General features: G+C 50.2%; 1 protein-coding gene across 2 annotated transcripts in view; it reads left to right on the top strand.

The window, feature by feature from the left end:
• The window catches only part of Slc7a5 (solute carrier family 7 member 5), a 29,022-nt gene extending 26,787 nt beyond the window's left edge, over positions 1-2,235 (top strand). For both annotated transcript variants that reach the window (XM_027410696.2, XM_027410695.2), the window contains one exon: positions 238-2,235. In XM_027410696.2, the coding sequence (XP_027266497.1) occupies positions 238-293 (56 nt within the window). In that variant the 3' untranslated portion in view covers positions 294-2,235. The remainder of the gene's footprint in view (positions 1-237) is intronic.
• Positions 2,236-17,602: the final 15,367 nt, after the last annotated feature.

Below are 17,602 nucleotides of genomic sequence, written 5' to 3'. Positions count from 1 at the left end.
TTTGAAGTTCCAGAATGGAGAGTGGCATTAGCCCAATGACATGAGTTTAGAGTTCTAGACTCACATAAAAGCCAGGCACAGGCAATCAACTACCCTACTGAACCATCATTTGTTTAGCCCGTCTCTCAAAGTTTCAGAAGTGAATAATGGGCTGGTGAGAGCAAGCAGGACAGTAGGAGCTGGCTCCAGCTTGTGCCCATCTTCTGTCCTGTGCTCACCCCTGTTCTCTCCCTGCAGTCTCTGTGACGGTGCTGTGCCAGAAGCTTATGCAGGTGGTTCCTCAGGAGACTTAGCTGCTATCCTTAGTGCCACAGAGAGTGAGTGGCATCTACTTCAAGACAACTGACCTTTGGAAGAGCAGCATCCAGGCCTGTCATCCCCCACAGCGCCAGTGAGCACCAACTGTCCAGCATCATCCACTGTTCCTCCAATGGTCAGGTGTCCACAGTGGCTGTGAAAGAACTCTGGTACGAATTTGGTCCCAGAAGGCGACCATCTTTTCATGGCACTCCGTGTTAGCACATGCTGTGAGCTGAGGCCTGGTCTTTCTGACTTTCAGGGGACTGCCACATCTGGCCTTTCTCCCCTCTCTGATTTTTGTTTGGTTTTGTTTTTGTAGCTTGCATTTGGGTCAAGTTTACACTACCAAGATGATTATTTTTTAACAAAACAGGGTAGCAAGGAGCAGGAGCTCCGTAGCCAGAGCAGCCCAGCTGGAAATGTGACGCTGCTGGCCACAGCTCTTCACCCAAGGCTGTTGTTCAGTAGCACAGTGTGCCTCAAGGGGACCACATCACTGTCACCAGGTCAAAAGAACTACTGAGACTCAGATGTTATCTGTTCTACTGTGAACTTGGACTGACAGATGGATGACGCATATTCTAGCTTGGGCTGTTTTGTTTTTCTGGGATCCTAGAGATGGAACCCCAGCCTCATTCATATGAGGCAAGTGCTCTACTGCTGAGTTATATAAGTGTAGAGCTTAGGTCTCATTGTCTTGAAGGCCTGGTGATTCCTCTTCCCTTGGCCATACGTGAAAGAGAGCTCTGCAGCCATAATCCTAATAGCAGCTGGCTGCCATAGCTAGAAGCCCATGGGAAGAGCTTGCCACCAGCTGTCAACTACAGGGCCATGAGCTCTTGTGCACTCAGGCAGGCTCTGCATCATTCAAGGGGCTGTGCTCTGGTTCTTGCAGGCACAGTCTCCCCGCTACCCCAGCTCTCTTAGAAATGGACCAGGAAGGAGGTCACAGTGACCAGTACCATGGATCTCCCACCCACACATCTCTGTTCACCTCCATAGTTCCTGAGACTGTCATCACCATCCCCTCTTTATCCCATGTAGCCATTGTCCAGAACAAGCACCCCTCCCTATTCTCTGCCACCTGTGTGGCAAGACCACTCCAGCTTCCTGAGTACGAAAGCTGCTGGCTGCATGCTGCTATCCCTCCTATGTGGACCATCCTCAGGTTTCCTGTTCTGTTCTGGGGGAGACAGTTGAGGTCCAGCCAGCGCATCTCACCAAGCCGCTGATCTGCTTGGAGTGACATCAGGATATAGACTCCCTTGCTGACTCCAGCCATTGTGGCCTGCCTGAAGCAGGGCAGTGACTAGAGTAACTGTGCAGCCCTTGCATGGTGGTAACCTTACTACTGCCCCCCACCTCCCTCTATGTTTCTGGGGTCCCCTTTCACTGGGGTGAGGAGGGAGAGGCCAGAGTGCTTCCTGAAGGCTCTCCCAGAGATCTGAACTGAGGTCCCTGTCCTGGAAATCAGGTCAGGAACCCAGTCCTAGCCTGGGTCCAAAGAGCAGGGACTCTTGGGCCATGTTCATGGTGCTGACCAAGGCCCTCTGAGAAGGCCCTGCTCATTCCTGTTTCTGATGTCCTGGGGTCTCCCACCTGTAGGTTTTTGTTTTCTTAAAGCAAGCCCTGATCACACAATCATTTTGTTCAGTGCTTTGCATTTTGGTTTTGTCCTAACATGCCACTGACCTAAAGAACGCCTGTGTCTGGCTTATTTCAGAGGTCAGTGTCTAAGTGGTGTGTAAAGGCTGTGTTCCTACCACATTGGGTCCATCTACTGTGCCATCTGAGTTGGTGATGTGGTTGTAACATCTTCACTGTTGTATTAATGGCTAACCTGTTACACTGGGCTGGGGGGTTGGTGGGGTTTGGCTGTTTTATGGGACTTTTTGTTTGTTTGTTTTTTTAAAAAAAAAGCTATTGGAATTCTAAGTTGCTGACAGTCTTGTGTGTTCTGTGTTCAGTGCCAGCTTTTCCCTGTATGGGAACCGTCTCTTTTCTCCCCGCCCACCCCTTTCTCACAGCCATACATTCCTTTGCTCACCAGCTCCCTGAGGGTGACAAGGCTGGAGGGAAGCCAGCCAGCTAGGGACACACAAAGGTCACAGGAGGGAGAAGGTTCCTGGAGGCCCCTAGGTGGGAGGGGCTTGGCCTAGAGGGGACCCTTATGCTAATTGTGCTGTGAGCTCCATCTCTGGAGGGGGATGGGAGGAAAGGGGCCCAGCAAGAAATAAAATGATTCCAGGTCATTTCATAAAACCCTCATGTAACACGAAAAATGAAAGACCCAGAGACAGATATTGGAGTTCAAGCTGAAAACCAGAACAGCAAAGTAGCTGGCCACTAGCTTTTACTTCTAGCTTAGACTGAAAGGGCTGATCCTGGAGCTCTTCACCAAGCCTCAGACTGCTGCCTCTCTCCTCATGAGGCTGGAAAGAATCCTGAGACTGCATGCCAGCTCTGAGACCTTGCTCCTGTCTTATATACCTCCCTAATGTTGGGATTAAAGGTGTGTGATCCCAGGTGCTGAGATCAAAGGCATGGGCTCTGTTACTTCACTCTTGTGTAGGCCATGGTAGCCTTGAACTAACAGAGGTCCATCTATCTCTTAATCCTGAGTCCTGGAATTAAAGGTGTGTACCACCACTGCCTGATCTCTATATTTGCTTTCTGAATCCTCAGGCAAGCTTTAATGAATCATAAATAATGTATCACCACGCCCTCTTCTCATGGACAGGTTAGAGTTCAAGGCTCAACCTAGGTGTCACCTCTCTCTGCATCATAGCATCGGTGGGTGAGAGACCCTTGAGGCCAGACCCCATCTCTGTCCTGGAACCTGTACTGGGTTTGATCTTCCAGGTCATTCCTTCTGGGTGCTGAGGTCCTCATGACCAGCCATCAGCTTCCAAATATCACTAACTGTTAAATACAGAGTGTGTGTGTTTGAAAAGCAGAGGGTTCCGATGGCAGGTGTGTATAAATCTGGGAGTGTTTGGCAGCTTCTCAAGCTTCAGGACCTGGGGCAAGTTCGTTGCTCCGAGTAGCAAGAGCATCCTGAAGCCCAGGTTGGAAACAGCACAGTAGAGGTACCTGGAAATTTGGTTCCTCTGAGGTGGGCCTTGTCTCTGACCTGCCTGTCCCATGCTACAGTACAGGACCCCCACCCCCATTTAGGAGACAGATGGGCAGCTGTGTCCACAGGCAAATGAAATGTTGGGTGGCTCATACCATCCTTTCCTGTCATAGAGTTAAGTTAGAAACCACTCTTCAAAGGCTTTGAGCCTCTCCAAGCACAAACTCGCCCTGCCTTTTATCAGCTCCCGGCCTACTCTACCCCTCACAGTCCAGCCATGCTGCCTGTGTGCCTAAATAGGACTTTGTAGTCTGCTAAGTCGTGGGTAATGGCAGGGCTGCCAAGTGGCCTCGCCTCAAGTATATGTGATCTTGTCCCCATTCAGTGAGCTCATGTGGCCCCTTGAGCCAAGACAGGTGCCCTACAAGCTCCCACAATGCTGCCAGCCCACTGCCCTCCAGCACCTGATGACACCTACACTGAGCTGATAGCCTTGTATGCCTAGAGAAGGGAATCGTCTTCCTGAGGTTAGCTGCAAATAAACCTTAACATACTCGGTCCTCATGTCTTAGAACCTTGCAAGCTGCCACTTACTCTTAACTCTTACCAACACTTAGTGGGATTATCGCATGTGGCAGGTGCATTATGGGAGCAGACAGTTCTGCAAGGCTGATGATTGAAAGATGCCATTTTAACCAAGCAAAGGGTCGCTAGCAGTTACCTTAGTGGGTCATGACATTGGGCTCAGCCAGGTTTGGTGGTCTGGCTTTTTTAATTGCTTGAGCATTTACACATCATGCCAATACTGCTCTTGATTGCATCAGACTCCAGCCTCTTCACTGTTACTTGTTTCAGGCTGGCTGCCAGGAAAGAAAGAAAACCAATTAGATCACCCAACATCTTGTCCCATTGGTCACTGCTGAGGTAGAGGAAGGGAATCAGACACTGGGTAGACCCACAACTCCATTGGTATGGCTGCTGGAAGAAGCAGTTTGAGAGACAATGTTCCACAAATCCCTGGAGCTGGTGCCAGGCATGTTCTCCCTTCCTTGAGGAAAACAGCAGTGTCGAGGGTCAGAGGGTGCTATCTAGCAGATACTTTCTCCAGCTGAAAACAGTCATCCTACAAAGCCACACACACCCATTCCCCCTCCCTTTATGCCCCCCCCCAACTTTTCAAGTCAAACCTTGTGCTGAGCACAGCAAACCCAGCTGTATAGAAAACCCAGTTGCTGCTCATTAGGGCCGCTGAGACACAGGTGGTGAGGCATCCCTGAGTAGAAATCCTGTTGGTATCCTGAGAGTAGGAAATACAAGGTTCTAGGCATCTGCTTAGCCCAGCCATTCATTGAGGACAAAATTGATGCCTCCTGCATTGTACCTAAGTTCTGCTCGCCCTGCCTCCTCTCATAACAGTGTTGACCTGGGAGATTTTTCTCTAGAGGGCAGAGAAAGAGAAAGCAAAGGTAGGAAATGGGAGCACAGAAGCAAGCCTGTGCTGTTCAGGGCTCTGTTCAACTTCCATTATTACCCAGCTGCCCTGCCTGGAGAGACCATGGGTGCAGGATGGTGCCTTATGGGCCCCAAAGCCTTAGACAAGGCCATTGAACTTGCTAGGTTGGTAGTGGTGTTGTGTATGTGTGTGTGTGTGTGTGTGTGTGTGTGTGTGTGTGTGTGTGTGTGTGTGTGTTGTATCCTTTTGACCAACAAAGCCAGCCCAGGGAAGGAATTCTCAGGCTATACTAGAGACAAGAAGATAACTTGGGGGCTGAGATCTTGGCCAGTGGGGACCCTAAGAACCTTGCACAGCCTCTAAGACCCCAGAGGATAAGCCATATTGTACCACGGCCTCTTCTGGTCATCCCCTAATTTTGGGCAGGGTGTTTAAGCATATATCTTTGACCCTAGAATACCTGTAAGTCCTTGGCCTCTCTTCAGAAACATCTGTGGCAGTGGTGGAGGTTGGCGGGCAGCACTAAGCCCCTTGTCATAGGGCATCAGGATGAGGAGGAGGAAAGGAGACATGCATACCCCAGCCACAATACTCTTCCTCCCACAGGCACTAGAGGGTGGAATGTTGGCTATTCCTCATACAGTTAGTTGAAGTGTGAGCCAAAGGTTTCTACAGTTGGGTGGTAAGGAGGAACACCCTCCCCTCAGCTCTTTCACCAGAATCTCTGCTGGATACCCTAACCCTCACCCCCACATTGAGACCTGACCCTGCGGATCCCACCTGAGAAAGTGCCAGCCAGAAGTGAGGCTCAACACACTGTATTGGATGCTGTAGGAAAAGGCAAGCAGCACTCAGTGAGGGGACCCCAAACCTCCACACCTAGAGTCCTGGACACCTGCATCATGCAGGATCAGCCACACACACAACACACAACACACACACACACGCACACACACACGCACACACACGCACACACGCACACACACACAACACACACACACGCACACACACGCACACACACGCACGCACACGCACACACGCACACACGCACACGCACACACACGCACACACACGCACACACACGCGCGCACACACACACACACGCACACACGCACACACACACACGCACACACACACACGCACACGCGCACACGCACACACACGCGCGCACACACACACACACGCACACACGCACACACGCACACACACAAATGCCTATCCTTCCTCAGCTCTTAGCCTTATCCTTCACATTGCACCTCAAGCCCAAGATATCTATCTGGCCATGCCTCCAGGAAAAGGGGCAGATCCTTCCCTCAGGCATTCCTAAACTGGCTTCATCTTCTGCCAGAACTAGATTCCTGTGTCTTGTGTATGCACAGCCATGCCAGACACTGCCCTGTTCACTTCTGGGGTCCAGTTCCAACAAGACCTTTCCTGTAGCCAAACGTAGTAAATTCTGCATGTAGGAACTCAACCACATCATTAAAGTCTGCCTCATAAAGCACACCTCCGTGCCTGCCCTCCCCGTCTCCCCCCACCCCACCCCACCCCCTCAAGCATCTCTTCTCAGATCTAGTCTCTGCCTGTTTCTCTGGAGATCAAACCTTGACTGGGTCAAAGAGAGTGATGGAAGGTTCCAGAGTCCCCTCCTTCCTTGTCATCTTCAAGGCCTCTGTTGGGCTTTGACTCTAGATGGTTCTTGTAGTTTCTGACAGTCTAAGCCAAGGCCAGGGTGTGGCCCCAACTCGCTGCCCCACCCTCTACCCTTTTTGACAAGGGACCTAGGCTGGTGGAGGCCACTCTGTCCTCTGCAAGAGGTACCAGTTAATCCTACCGACTTCACAGAGGATCCCTTAATCCTAAAGACTGTGTGGGGCCTCAGGCAAATCTGGATCAGGACACAGTTTGGCCTGAGAGCCATCTCCCACAGCCCTCGTCATCTTAAAAGGGGTTAGCCTTGCTTGTTTCACGCAACTGGACACTTCAGGCCATGCTTTGAGCCTCTGGGCAACCTTGATGTCAGTGACCCCCTCCCCCCACAATACCTACCCTTACTGCTATGACATTTCCTCCAAGCCTTCCGGGACAGGGGCATTTGATCTTTACAGGCTCCATAAGGCTGTGGAAGCACCAAGTCTGGCCTCTATTATTAGAACTGGCTGTTTTATTTCTGCACTTGCCTCTGTTAAAGATGGGCTCAAACCCACAGAGAAGCAACAGTCAAACAAATCTGGAGTTAGGCAGAGAGCTTCATTCCAAATGGTTACTGCAAGCAGAGCCAAGGGAGCAATAGAGTGGGGGACCTTCCCTCTGCCCATGTGGTCGTCAGTGTTCCACAAAACGGAATACCGGAGATGAAGGTGGAATTTGAAGTAGGCTGCACCCAGGCAGGCACACACTCCCTTCCTCCCTCAGGCTACTTGTCACCTCTCCACTGTACTCTAAAACTGCCCAACACTCTTCCTCATGATGCCTGATAGAGAGGCTGGCTGCACGTGGCCTTGGCCTCCTTTCTCACTGTTGCTGTATACAGATAAACCCTGAGGTTGCAGTGAGCTAAAACCAGCAGGTTTGCAGCTCTGATGGGGAAAGACACTCATCTGGGAAACTCACAACCTGCAGTGTCCAGTGTCTGGAGACTGGCTGGACAGGCTCACTCTCTGGAAGAAGCAAGAGAATGGTACAGAAATGGTATTCGGTCTCCTGCCATCATCAATGAAACCTGGCCAAGGATCCTGTGGCTCTTGCATATTGGAAGATGACTCAGCCATAAATACAGAGGACACAAAGTGTCCTAACACTGACTAGGGAGCAAGTAGAAATGCTCAGTCAATGCTGTGTGTATTCTAGAAGTGGCCAGTTTCTTTGTGCTGTCCCAGGGGGTGGCTGTATGTGTGTGAGTTGTCTGCAGAACTTTACGATCAGCATGACTGTCACACTCTGACCCACAAACTCTGTTGCGAAGGAGGGGCAGCCTGCTGCTGCTTTGTGGAGGGGGTCTGAGTGTGGAAGCATGTTTTCTTGCTATGTCTGAAATACCTGTGGAGAGTCATGCCAAAATTAGGACTTGCCGGAAGGGAACTTGAGTCCCACAGTCTGGGTAGGAAGATTCCATTTCTCTTTGATTTTTTTCTTTTTCTTTTTCTTTGGAGACAGCCTCACTAAATTGCCCAGACTGGACTTGAATTTACTCTGTTGGCCAGACAGGCTTTGAATTTATAACCTGTCTCTGCCATGAGTAACTGGACCGACAGGCTTGCACCAGCAGACCTGGCCCCCGTGAACTTGAATCACGATGTTATTTCACTTGTTCCCCAAAACAACACATTTTAGAGGAGCTGCTCAGAGAAGTTCGTTGGCTCCAGGGAAGTTGGTGTGGATTGGGAGCTGTGTGGGGGCCTGGAGCAGCTCTTGGGTAAAGACTCTCTGCACTGTGTATAGGGTCATGCATATCACTGTGGGCATAGCTTTTCTTCATCTGTCTGTCTGCCTACCTGCTACCTTTCTCCAAGTTCATGATGCTCTTTCTCCATTTGTCCTGAGACCCCAGGAGTCTTTTCTTACCCGGGTGTCTGACTTTGACATTGGATCATTAGATGAGCCACAGTTCACTACTCCAGGAGAAGGGGTCTCATTCTTCAGCTCCTGGGCAGGCAGGAAGCTGGGGAAGAATGTCGGGTGCCTTCTCCACTGGAGTTGCTCCTCTATACTGCTTTCTCCGAGATGGAACCTCCAATGCAAGCTCCCAAAACAGATACCTCTGAGACGCAGCAAGCCCAAAGTCTCTAACTCACTGAGCCCAGATTCACTGAGCTGAGCCTCCTTCCCTCCTGATGGGGCCTCTCCTGGAAGCAGGGGAAAGACTTGGCTAGGAGCAGACTGTAAAGCCCCATCCCTGTCCCACACCAGCAGGTTCCAGCTGCCCTCTACTGTCCTCACAGTGGGTAACAAGCTTCAATGGACTCTGTGGTTTCTAGTTCACCAGGATCTGAGCCTGTGAGCAAGACAGGGAGTGGACATAACATTAGGCTTCCTGAGTCAGAATCAGAGCTGGCCCAGGCTTTCAGTTTTTACAGATGGAGAAACTGAGGCCAGGGGGAGACTGATGGGGAGTGAGAACCTATTTGATGTACTCAACTGAGTTATGCAACCATGAAGAGGGATGTGCACTCTAGTTAGGGTTTGTTGTCAAAGAGCATGGACCTGTGGTTTTAATGAATCATGATTCAGTGGGTGAAGGTTAAGGCAGGGTGTCACTCTAGCCCAGGCTAACCTGCCACTCACTCACACTCCATAGCTGAGGCTTCAAATTCCTAGAGGTCTGCCTATCTCAGCCTCTCAGCTCTGGGCTTTTAGGCATAACCTACCACACCCAGCCTTGAATCACTTGGAAACCTGAATAGATATATCGTCAAAGGGCACAAACTAAAAGGCTCCAGATGGACACTGGGTTTTGCAGAAGGCCTTTGTGGTAGCAGGGATCTGGAGCCCACCTAGGACTATGCAATGAACTTAAGTCCTGGGGACAGACAAGCTCCATTTAAAGTAGGGCAGACATCATTGAGAAAGGGCATCACCCAAAAGGTAGTGGAGCTGAGACCTTACAGTAAGCTGAATGAAGGGCTGGCTGCACAGACTATCCCATGAGCTTCTAGCCAAAGAAATACGGGAAAATAACATGGCTCACAAGAGGAGAGTAGTAGTGGTTGGGCCTGTGGTACCCAGAATGTGGCTGTCAGGTTTTCCAGGACTGTAGAGGTGAGTGGAGGAAGGTGGAATTTTGATTTTCTGGACTGGCAGACCCAAAGAAACCAGCAGGTACAGGCAGTCAGGCCCAGAAGGTTGGGAGATGAGAGTCCTTGAGGCATCTGCAACTGGAAGCCAGAGAGAGCTGTCTGCTGTCATCTTCAGAATGTCTGGTCTGTATTGAGAGGTTATCTTGAGCCCATGCATTCACCGTTTCTATCCAAGACTTGGGTAAATTCACAGAGGTGCCAGGACTTAATGTAACACTTGTTGCTTTAATGATTAAGATGCAGTCTGTGTGTGTTCTGGGCCTTGGTGTAACTCCTCTACCCACTTTTCCAACCAGGGTTGAGCCACTGTCTCTGCTCCCCACCCCCTGCACTCCATGCCCATACATACATACCTCAGGGATTTTGCATAGGTGTGCCTCCCTGGGTTCCCTATTTCCTGTTCCCAGTAAGTCCCCGACTCCTTGACTGTAGAGCCCAAGGTTCTGGCTTTCCCCCTCCTTAGTTCATTGTGACATTTGAGAGTCACCTGCCCACATTGAACTACCTCTGGGCACCGATAAGAACATGTTGGAGGGATTCCTGGAGACTATAATGAGAACTATTCCAGAGGATCCTAGCCATGAATGTCAAGTGAGTTACTCTGCCTCTGTGGACCTCCTGTGAGTGGGTATAGTGAAAGGACTGGCTGTGCAAGGGGGAGGAGGAGCAAGATGGAGAAAAGGCAAGGGACTCCTCCTGCCCCTGTTCCCTCTTCCCCTGGATTCCTCTGGATCCCAGGTGCTTCCTAGAACCCCTTGCCCACAGTGATGACTGACAGTTTGGTGGGGAAATTGTTCTCTGGCCTTGCATACACTGCCTGCAGCCTGCTTTGGAGGAGACCTGAGGGAACATTTCTCAGAAGCCTCTGGGGTAAACTCTTAGTAACCCAGGCTCGGGGAAGACAGTTTCTTTCCCAAGACACAGCTGGGCTCAGTGTGAAGCCACCACCACTGTTCTGACTGTAGCCTGAGAAAAACCATTGTGCCAAGTCAGAGCCTAGAGCACAAGTGGCAGACTACAGGAAGGATATGCCTGTCCCCCAGCTGCCATTGCAGTCTCTCCTATATGCCTCAGGCTCCCATTCCTGGGACACATTGCATGGTTTTGGGCGTGAGCCAGGTTCTTCCGGGATGCCCGCAGCCGAGTTGAGCTGCTGCTGCTCTGGCTGTTTTGGTTCCCATCCCCTTCGGGAGCTGCTCTGGGGTGACATTGCTGCCCCCTCCACTTGGGTCAGGCCTGGAGTGGACACCAGTGGGCAGGACTTAGTCTCACCTCCTCAAGGACCTCTATATCTTCAAATTGAGTCCTTCCAACTTGCCATTGGTCAGAAGAGGCCACTTGCCCACAGTTCTGCCGTGGTTGATACCCATTGCAAGGGAACATGTAGTAGTGGACCCCAGGGCCCCAAGCAAGATAGTTTTAGTAACCCAGTGCTCCCAGGATCAGTAGAGTCCTCTCTACAGGGTAGCAGTGAGTGGGGCTGCCCCCTTCACTGCTCAGCCCAGCTTTTCTGATGATCAGCCCCCTAACCCCAGCCCCAGCCCCAGCCCCCATCATAAGCCTTCACTTCCTGCATCCTAGGGAGCCCTTCATCTCCCAGTGTGCCTGGCTATTACCACTCTGAAGAAGGGTCTGCTCCCCTGCCACCCTACAGCTTCCTTCCCTCTACATTGGCTGGACGACTCTGTTCCACAGCATATCTTAACAGCCCCAGGAGACCACACTGTGCCAATGGTGACAAGTTCATTATGAGAGCACACGTGAGCCATCAGTGAGGGCTGGCACTGAGGGCTAGCATCGAGAATGTGGTGTGGAATCCTTAATCCTTTTAGGAGAAACAATTGTGATCCCCATATGAGGCAGGTTCAGATCAGGTCTTTACACATTTTTTTTTTCTGAACTCTGTAAGCAGCAAACATTTCATTTGGAAACCTGTTACCTAGTTGTTGCCCATGCATCTCAATAGCCCAGTTAGCTTCCGGTTGAGCAGGGATGGTCTGACTGTAGGAGGATGAGGGACTGATGTGCGTACCTTCCCCAAGTGTAGGATGTAGAGGAAATCAGTCCATCGGGGAGCCTGTGATTCTACAGTCCCTTCCTAGTACACCCAAAGAAGAGTCATGGGTGCTAGAGCTCAGACAATTCCAGCCATGTGTCACAGGTGACAGGCAGGGTAGACACAATCAGTAGAGGGCCACTGTGCAGAGATGAGAATGATGGGCAGTTTGGTATAGTGGCATGAGGCAGTTTACAATCTAAGCGACACTGAAAGGAGCCTTTGAGGGGCTGAGGCGATGGCTTAGTTGATAAACAGTTTGATAGGCAAGCATGAGGACCTGGGTTTGATCCCCAGAACAGACACAAAAAGCCAGGCTCAATAATCTCAGCAACAGAAAGACAGGGTGGCAGAGACAGGAAGATGGATCCCTGGGACTTGCTGTGTCAGTCAAGGGACAGCTTACAGGTTCTCTTCTCTACCACGTGGGTTCCAGGGATCAAACTCAGGTCATCAGGCTTGGTAGCAAGCACCAATACTTTTTTTGTTAGTTTGGAGTTTAGAGGTTTGGTAGTTTTTGGTTTTGTCTGTCTGGGTTTTGTTTTGTTTTGTTTTGTTATGGTTTGGTTTGGTTTGGTTTGATTTTTGGTTTTTTTGAGACAGGGTTTCTTTGTATTGCTTTGGAGCCTGTCCTGGATCTCGCTGTGTAGACCAGGCTGGCTTTAAACTCACAGAGACCCTCCTGCCCCTGCCTCCCAAGTGCTGGGATTAAAGGCGTGCACCACCATCACCCGGCTGTTTGTTTTTGAAACAGGGTCTCACTGCATATCCCAGATGCCCTTAAACTCACAATATAGCCCAGGCTAGCCTAGAACTCACTATATAGTACAAGCTAGTCTCAAACTTGCAATCCTCCTGGCTCACCACAGCCCCCTTACCTGAGGGCTGGCACTACAGATATGCATCACTATAGCTGGTGACATTGTGACTTTGCCAGCAGGAGACTTTTGGATTCCTGTGGAAATGAGGCTCAGTCCTGCACACTGGTGTTCACTCCAGGTCTGAGCCTGGGTGGCAACTGGCTCTGACTTAGAGACCTAGCTCAACCCATGGTGATGGGTCATTTGTGCCACTAGCAGAGATAGGAGCATCCTGGCTCCATCTTGTTTTTGGGAGCTCTGGAAAAATCAGCCTTTTGGAGTGCCAGCTACATGGGCAGGTCTAAGCTCCTTACCCTGAAAGAGGAGATAAGTGATGGGGACCATTTCATACACATTAGTGAGCATCTATGGGGTTTCTACAGAACATTCTAGAAGGTCCCAAACAATAGCAATGTCTAGAAGAAACAGCTCCAAACTGGGACGGATGGTATGCAAGTTACAGCTCCTATTGACATCCTCTCCACTGGTGCCTTCTGCCCAACACCAATCTTGTCCACTTCACCCTTCTTAACACCCAACACCAACTGTCCCTCTTGGCTCTGATACCTGGACCTCTATTTTCCTTTCACTGTGTGCTTATGAGGGTAAGAGAACAGGGTCCTGTTAGGTGAGGCTCTTGTAGCACCTGGGAACAGCGTTTGGAGGTGGAGGGAGAGGAGGGGACTCAAAAGGGTGGGACTTAGCATGGGTGCTACCCACAACACTAGAGAGAGAGGGGTGTTAGGGCTCGCTTATTTTATTCTATTTTTAAAAGATTTTATTTCTTTATTATGTATGTAACATTCTGCTTCCATGTATTTCTGCACACCAGAAGAGGGCACCCAGATTTCATAAAGGATGGTTGTGAGCCACCACGTGGTTGCTGGGAATTGAACTCAGGACCTCTGGAAGAGCAGTCAGTGCTCTTAACCTCTGAGCCATCTCTCCAGCCCCTATTTTTTAATGTTTATTTTTATGTTGTGTGTATGAGTGTTTAGCCTTCATGCATGCAATGTGTGCCTATGCAGAGACCAGAAGAAGGAGTTGGGTCCTCAGGAACTGGAGTTACAGATGATTGTAAACTGCCATGTGGGTGCTGGGACTAGAACCCTGATCCTCTGGAAGAGCAGCCAGTGCTCTTGACCACTGAACCACCTCTCATTTATTCCTAAGATTGTATAATTCAGGATTGGCTTCACAGAGTAAGCACCAACCTTTGTTTTTAATTTCTAAAAATTTTCCTGTATGTACATTCATGTATGTGCACGTACCCAAAGCCATGCTGCATATGTGGACATCTTTTGGGATGTCCACATCCCAAAAGAGAGAACAAACTTTTGGGAGTTGGTTCTTGCCTCCCACCTGTTGTGTCAGGATTGCTCTTGTTTCTGCTTCTGTAGAGATTATTCCAGGGTAGCTGGCCCAGGAGCCTCTGGAAGATTCACCGCAGTACCTGTAGTACTGGCTCTTAACTCCTTCTGTCTTGCACCCTGGTTCCTCTCACCTCCCTGGGCTCAACCTCATGAGATATGCAACAGCTATGACAGGCCTGCAGGATGGACTGGCCTCGGGACTGGTCTTGGTTCTGCAGGGACCCTGGTCACCGCCCCAACATGATAGGCTGACCCTGAAAAGGAGATTGGCATCCAGATATGTGTGTGCAGTAGGGGCTGGGCTGAGGGGAGATGCATAAAGACAAAGAGAAGAGGCCCATGTAATCTGTTTGCTAACAAAGACTTTGCTTCCAAGGGCTGTTGCATGAGACGGTGATATTAACAGACTTGGCTAGACTATTGTCCTTGTGCAAGCAGCTTATGAAAATGCTGTGGTCTTCACATCCAGTAATGAGGCCTACCATGGGCACTGGTCCAGGAGGTGGCCCCCTGCTAACCTCCAACTCCATTTTATTAGGAGTCTGTGTGTGTGTGTGTGTGTGTGTGTGTGTGTGTGTGTGTGTGTGTGTGTGCACTATGCCATCACACAGCTCTGCTAGTGTGTGATGTGTGAGTCTTTGTTAGTTCTGGTAGCTCTCAGTTGGAAGTGGTGGTTCCCATCTGTAATCCCAACTACCGAGTTAGCCGCTGCCAACCTGGGCAATTTAGTGAGATCCTGATTCACAAGTTAAAAAAAAAGAAAAGAAAAGAAAAGAAAAGAAAAGAAAAGAAAAGAAAAGAAAAAGCCAGGGAGATGTATGACTCAGTGGTAGCACTTACCTAGTGTATACAAGACCCTGAGCTTAATCCCCTGAACAGGAGGGAAAAAACACAACCTGGCAGTTTTCATGGTACCATGATGGGGCTCACTGCTGGGGTGGGGGTTGGGGGAGGCAGGAAGCCAGAGTCTGTGTGGCCTGGGCAGTGGCTCCTTCTGATGGCAGCTCTTGTGTTTCCCAGCACCTGCTGATGGATCAGCATTGACCTTGACCTTGGGAGGTGAGAGGGCTTAGCCCAGAAGAGAGAGATGCTTGTCCTGATGGTGTCTGGTGCCCGCTGGGAATATGGTAGACCTTCCCTGACCCCATGTGGCCCTCAAGGCTTAGCTGAAGCTTGGTGGGGTGAGTGTCTGGAAAGAGAGATCTCCCCAGTGGTGCTCTCCAGACTTCTGGCTGCCTGGAAGAGAGCTGGCTCTGAGGGAGAGGATGCCTGGGCCTTGGGTCCCTGCCCTCAACTCTGCCTATCCAGGCCCCTCTCTGCTCAGCTCTGCACTCTGTTCCTACTCCACAAGCTTCCCAGTCTGGAGACTTCCAGTTAAGGTCAGGAGTGGAAACTCTAAAGGTGAAAGATGGTATCTGCACCCCACTGCCCTGCTCGTATCATCAGGAGTAGCTGTACTTTCCCATAGCTGCTGCAGGTTAATGAACCCTCAGAGTAGTCATGGTGGCTCAAGGCTTTAATCCCAGTCCTCTGTAGGCAGAAGTAGGAGAGACTCAGTGAGCTGCAGGCCAACCTGCTCTACATAGCAAGTTACAGGTCAGCCAGAGCTACATAGAGGCCTTGTGTCAAAAGAATGTGCCTCCAGAAGACAGGCTCCAGGTCTAACCCTGATGCCCGTGAGTGTGACCTGACTCGGGAACAGTCTGAAGATATGATTAGTTCCCATGAAGTCAGACTGATATATGAGGGGCTCGAGTCCTATTTGATTACATACTCAGCAATACTAGGGATTGACCCCTGGGCCTTGGGAGTGCTAGACAAATGCTAGACCACTGCACTTCCAGCCCTCTCTTTCACTTTTTAGCTTTAGACAGGGTCTCGCTATGTTGTCCTGAATGGCCTAGAACTCATTCTATCGCCCAGGCTGGTCTTGAATTTACATTCCTCCTACCTCATCCTCCTGAGACGCTTGGATGGCAGGCCTGAGCCACCAGACTCAGAGGCTGTTGATCTTATTAGAGAAAGTACATTTTAACACAACTACAGATTATGTAGTCAGGGAGGCAGAGCCTAAATTGATGTAGCCACTAACTATGGAATGCCTGGAGCCTGCAGGACCCAGCCATATTTGGATGCCAGCCTTCTGCTCTGAGGACTATGAAAGTATAGCATCTATTGATGCTTAATCACAGCAGCCACAGGGACACTAATTCCAGCAGCCCTGGCTAGGTCCTGGAAAATCACTGCCTTCATCACAGCAGCCCTAGCATTAGAACCCATGCCCACTGCCTCCAGAGCCCTGAAGCCAGGCTGACCTATGACTCTTCCCTGTATGACAACACTCCTGGATTCTCTGGGGGTACCCTGACATAAAGGTACCTGTAGGTTCAGATGCTGTCTAAGAGATACATCCACCCTTGGTTGCTCCTGGAGCAGTTCAAAAGCCCAAGGACTCAATGACTAAATCTACCGTGTGGACTGAAACAGTGGAGAGGCTTCTGGTGGGGTGGGAGGAGCAGGGTGTCATATGGAGGGATTTGTGAAATGTGCAGGCTTTGATGTCCTGGTGTCACTGCCTTATACAGTCTTAAGAAAGTTCTGGTTTACCTCTCACAGCATAAAAGGATGAAGAACAGGCTTCTTAGTAGTCCCAGGCTCTGAGAGCCATTGCATGCTCTGAATTTTGGTTCCCAAGTAGCAATGAAATAGGAATCTACCCACAACACCCATGGGAGTGTGAGAGGGACTAAAGGGAGCTGTGGACCAGGCAATGCAAAGGTGACAGAGGGCACCAATGGGCCAGCCAAGCCCACACAAAGTGTCTGTGCCACAAGGCTGTGCAGCCTGGACTTCCAGGTGGAACCTGTTTTGTTTTTGGAGACAGAGTCTCACTATGTAGCCCTGGCTGGCCTAGAACTCATTATGCAGACCAGGCTGCCCTCGAACTCACAGATGTCTACCTGCCTCTGCCTCCCATGTGCTGGGCTTAAAAGCGTGTGCTACCAACATAGGACTTCCAGGCAGAGCCTGTGACAAATGATTACTCATAGCTCAACCACAGACCTGAGTTCTCCCACAGCCTGGAGGCTGTAAGGCCAAAGTCAAGGTGTTGGTATGACCACCTTTCCTCTGACCAACTCCTGCTCTCCAGCTTTTGCTAATGGGGACAATCTCTGGTGTCCCCGGCTCATGGCTACCTCACTGTAGTTCCTGTCTCTGGTCATCACATGGCCTCTTCTGTCTGTGTTTCTTCTTCTGTCTTATAAGGACACTAGCCATTGAATTTAGGGCCATTCTAGTTGTATAAATAAATTCACCTCAACCATTACATGTGTTATGATTTTTTTCTTTTTGAGACAGGGTTTCTGTGTAGCCCTGGCTGTCTTAGAATTCCTCTGTAGACCAGGCTGACCTCAAACTCATAGAAGGCTATCTGCCTCTGTCTCCCCAGTGCTGGGATTAAAGGCTAGCACCACCATGACCTGCCCAATGATCTTAGTTCTAAATATTGTCACATACAAGGTTTCAGTGAGAATGGAAAAGACACCATCATATTCTGATTCAGACAACCATGTGCCATTTGGGGCCAGTCTATAACCTGAGCAGGTGTCCCAGGTACTCTGGGCAGCACTGAAGGAGCCTAGAATTCCGTCAAGTTATGTTGGAGTCTAGCATGAGACAAGCCTTT

Source organism: Cricetulus griseus, chromosome 3 (genome assembly GCF_003668045.3).
Source record: "Cricetulus griseus strain 17A/GY chromosome 3, alternate assembly CriGri-PICRH-1.0, whole genome shotgun sequence".
NCBI lineage: Eukaryota > Metazoa > Chordata > Mammalia > Rodentia > Cricetidae > Cricetulus > Cricetulus griseus.
This window is presented reverse-complemented; position numbering and strand designations above follow the sequence as displayed.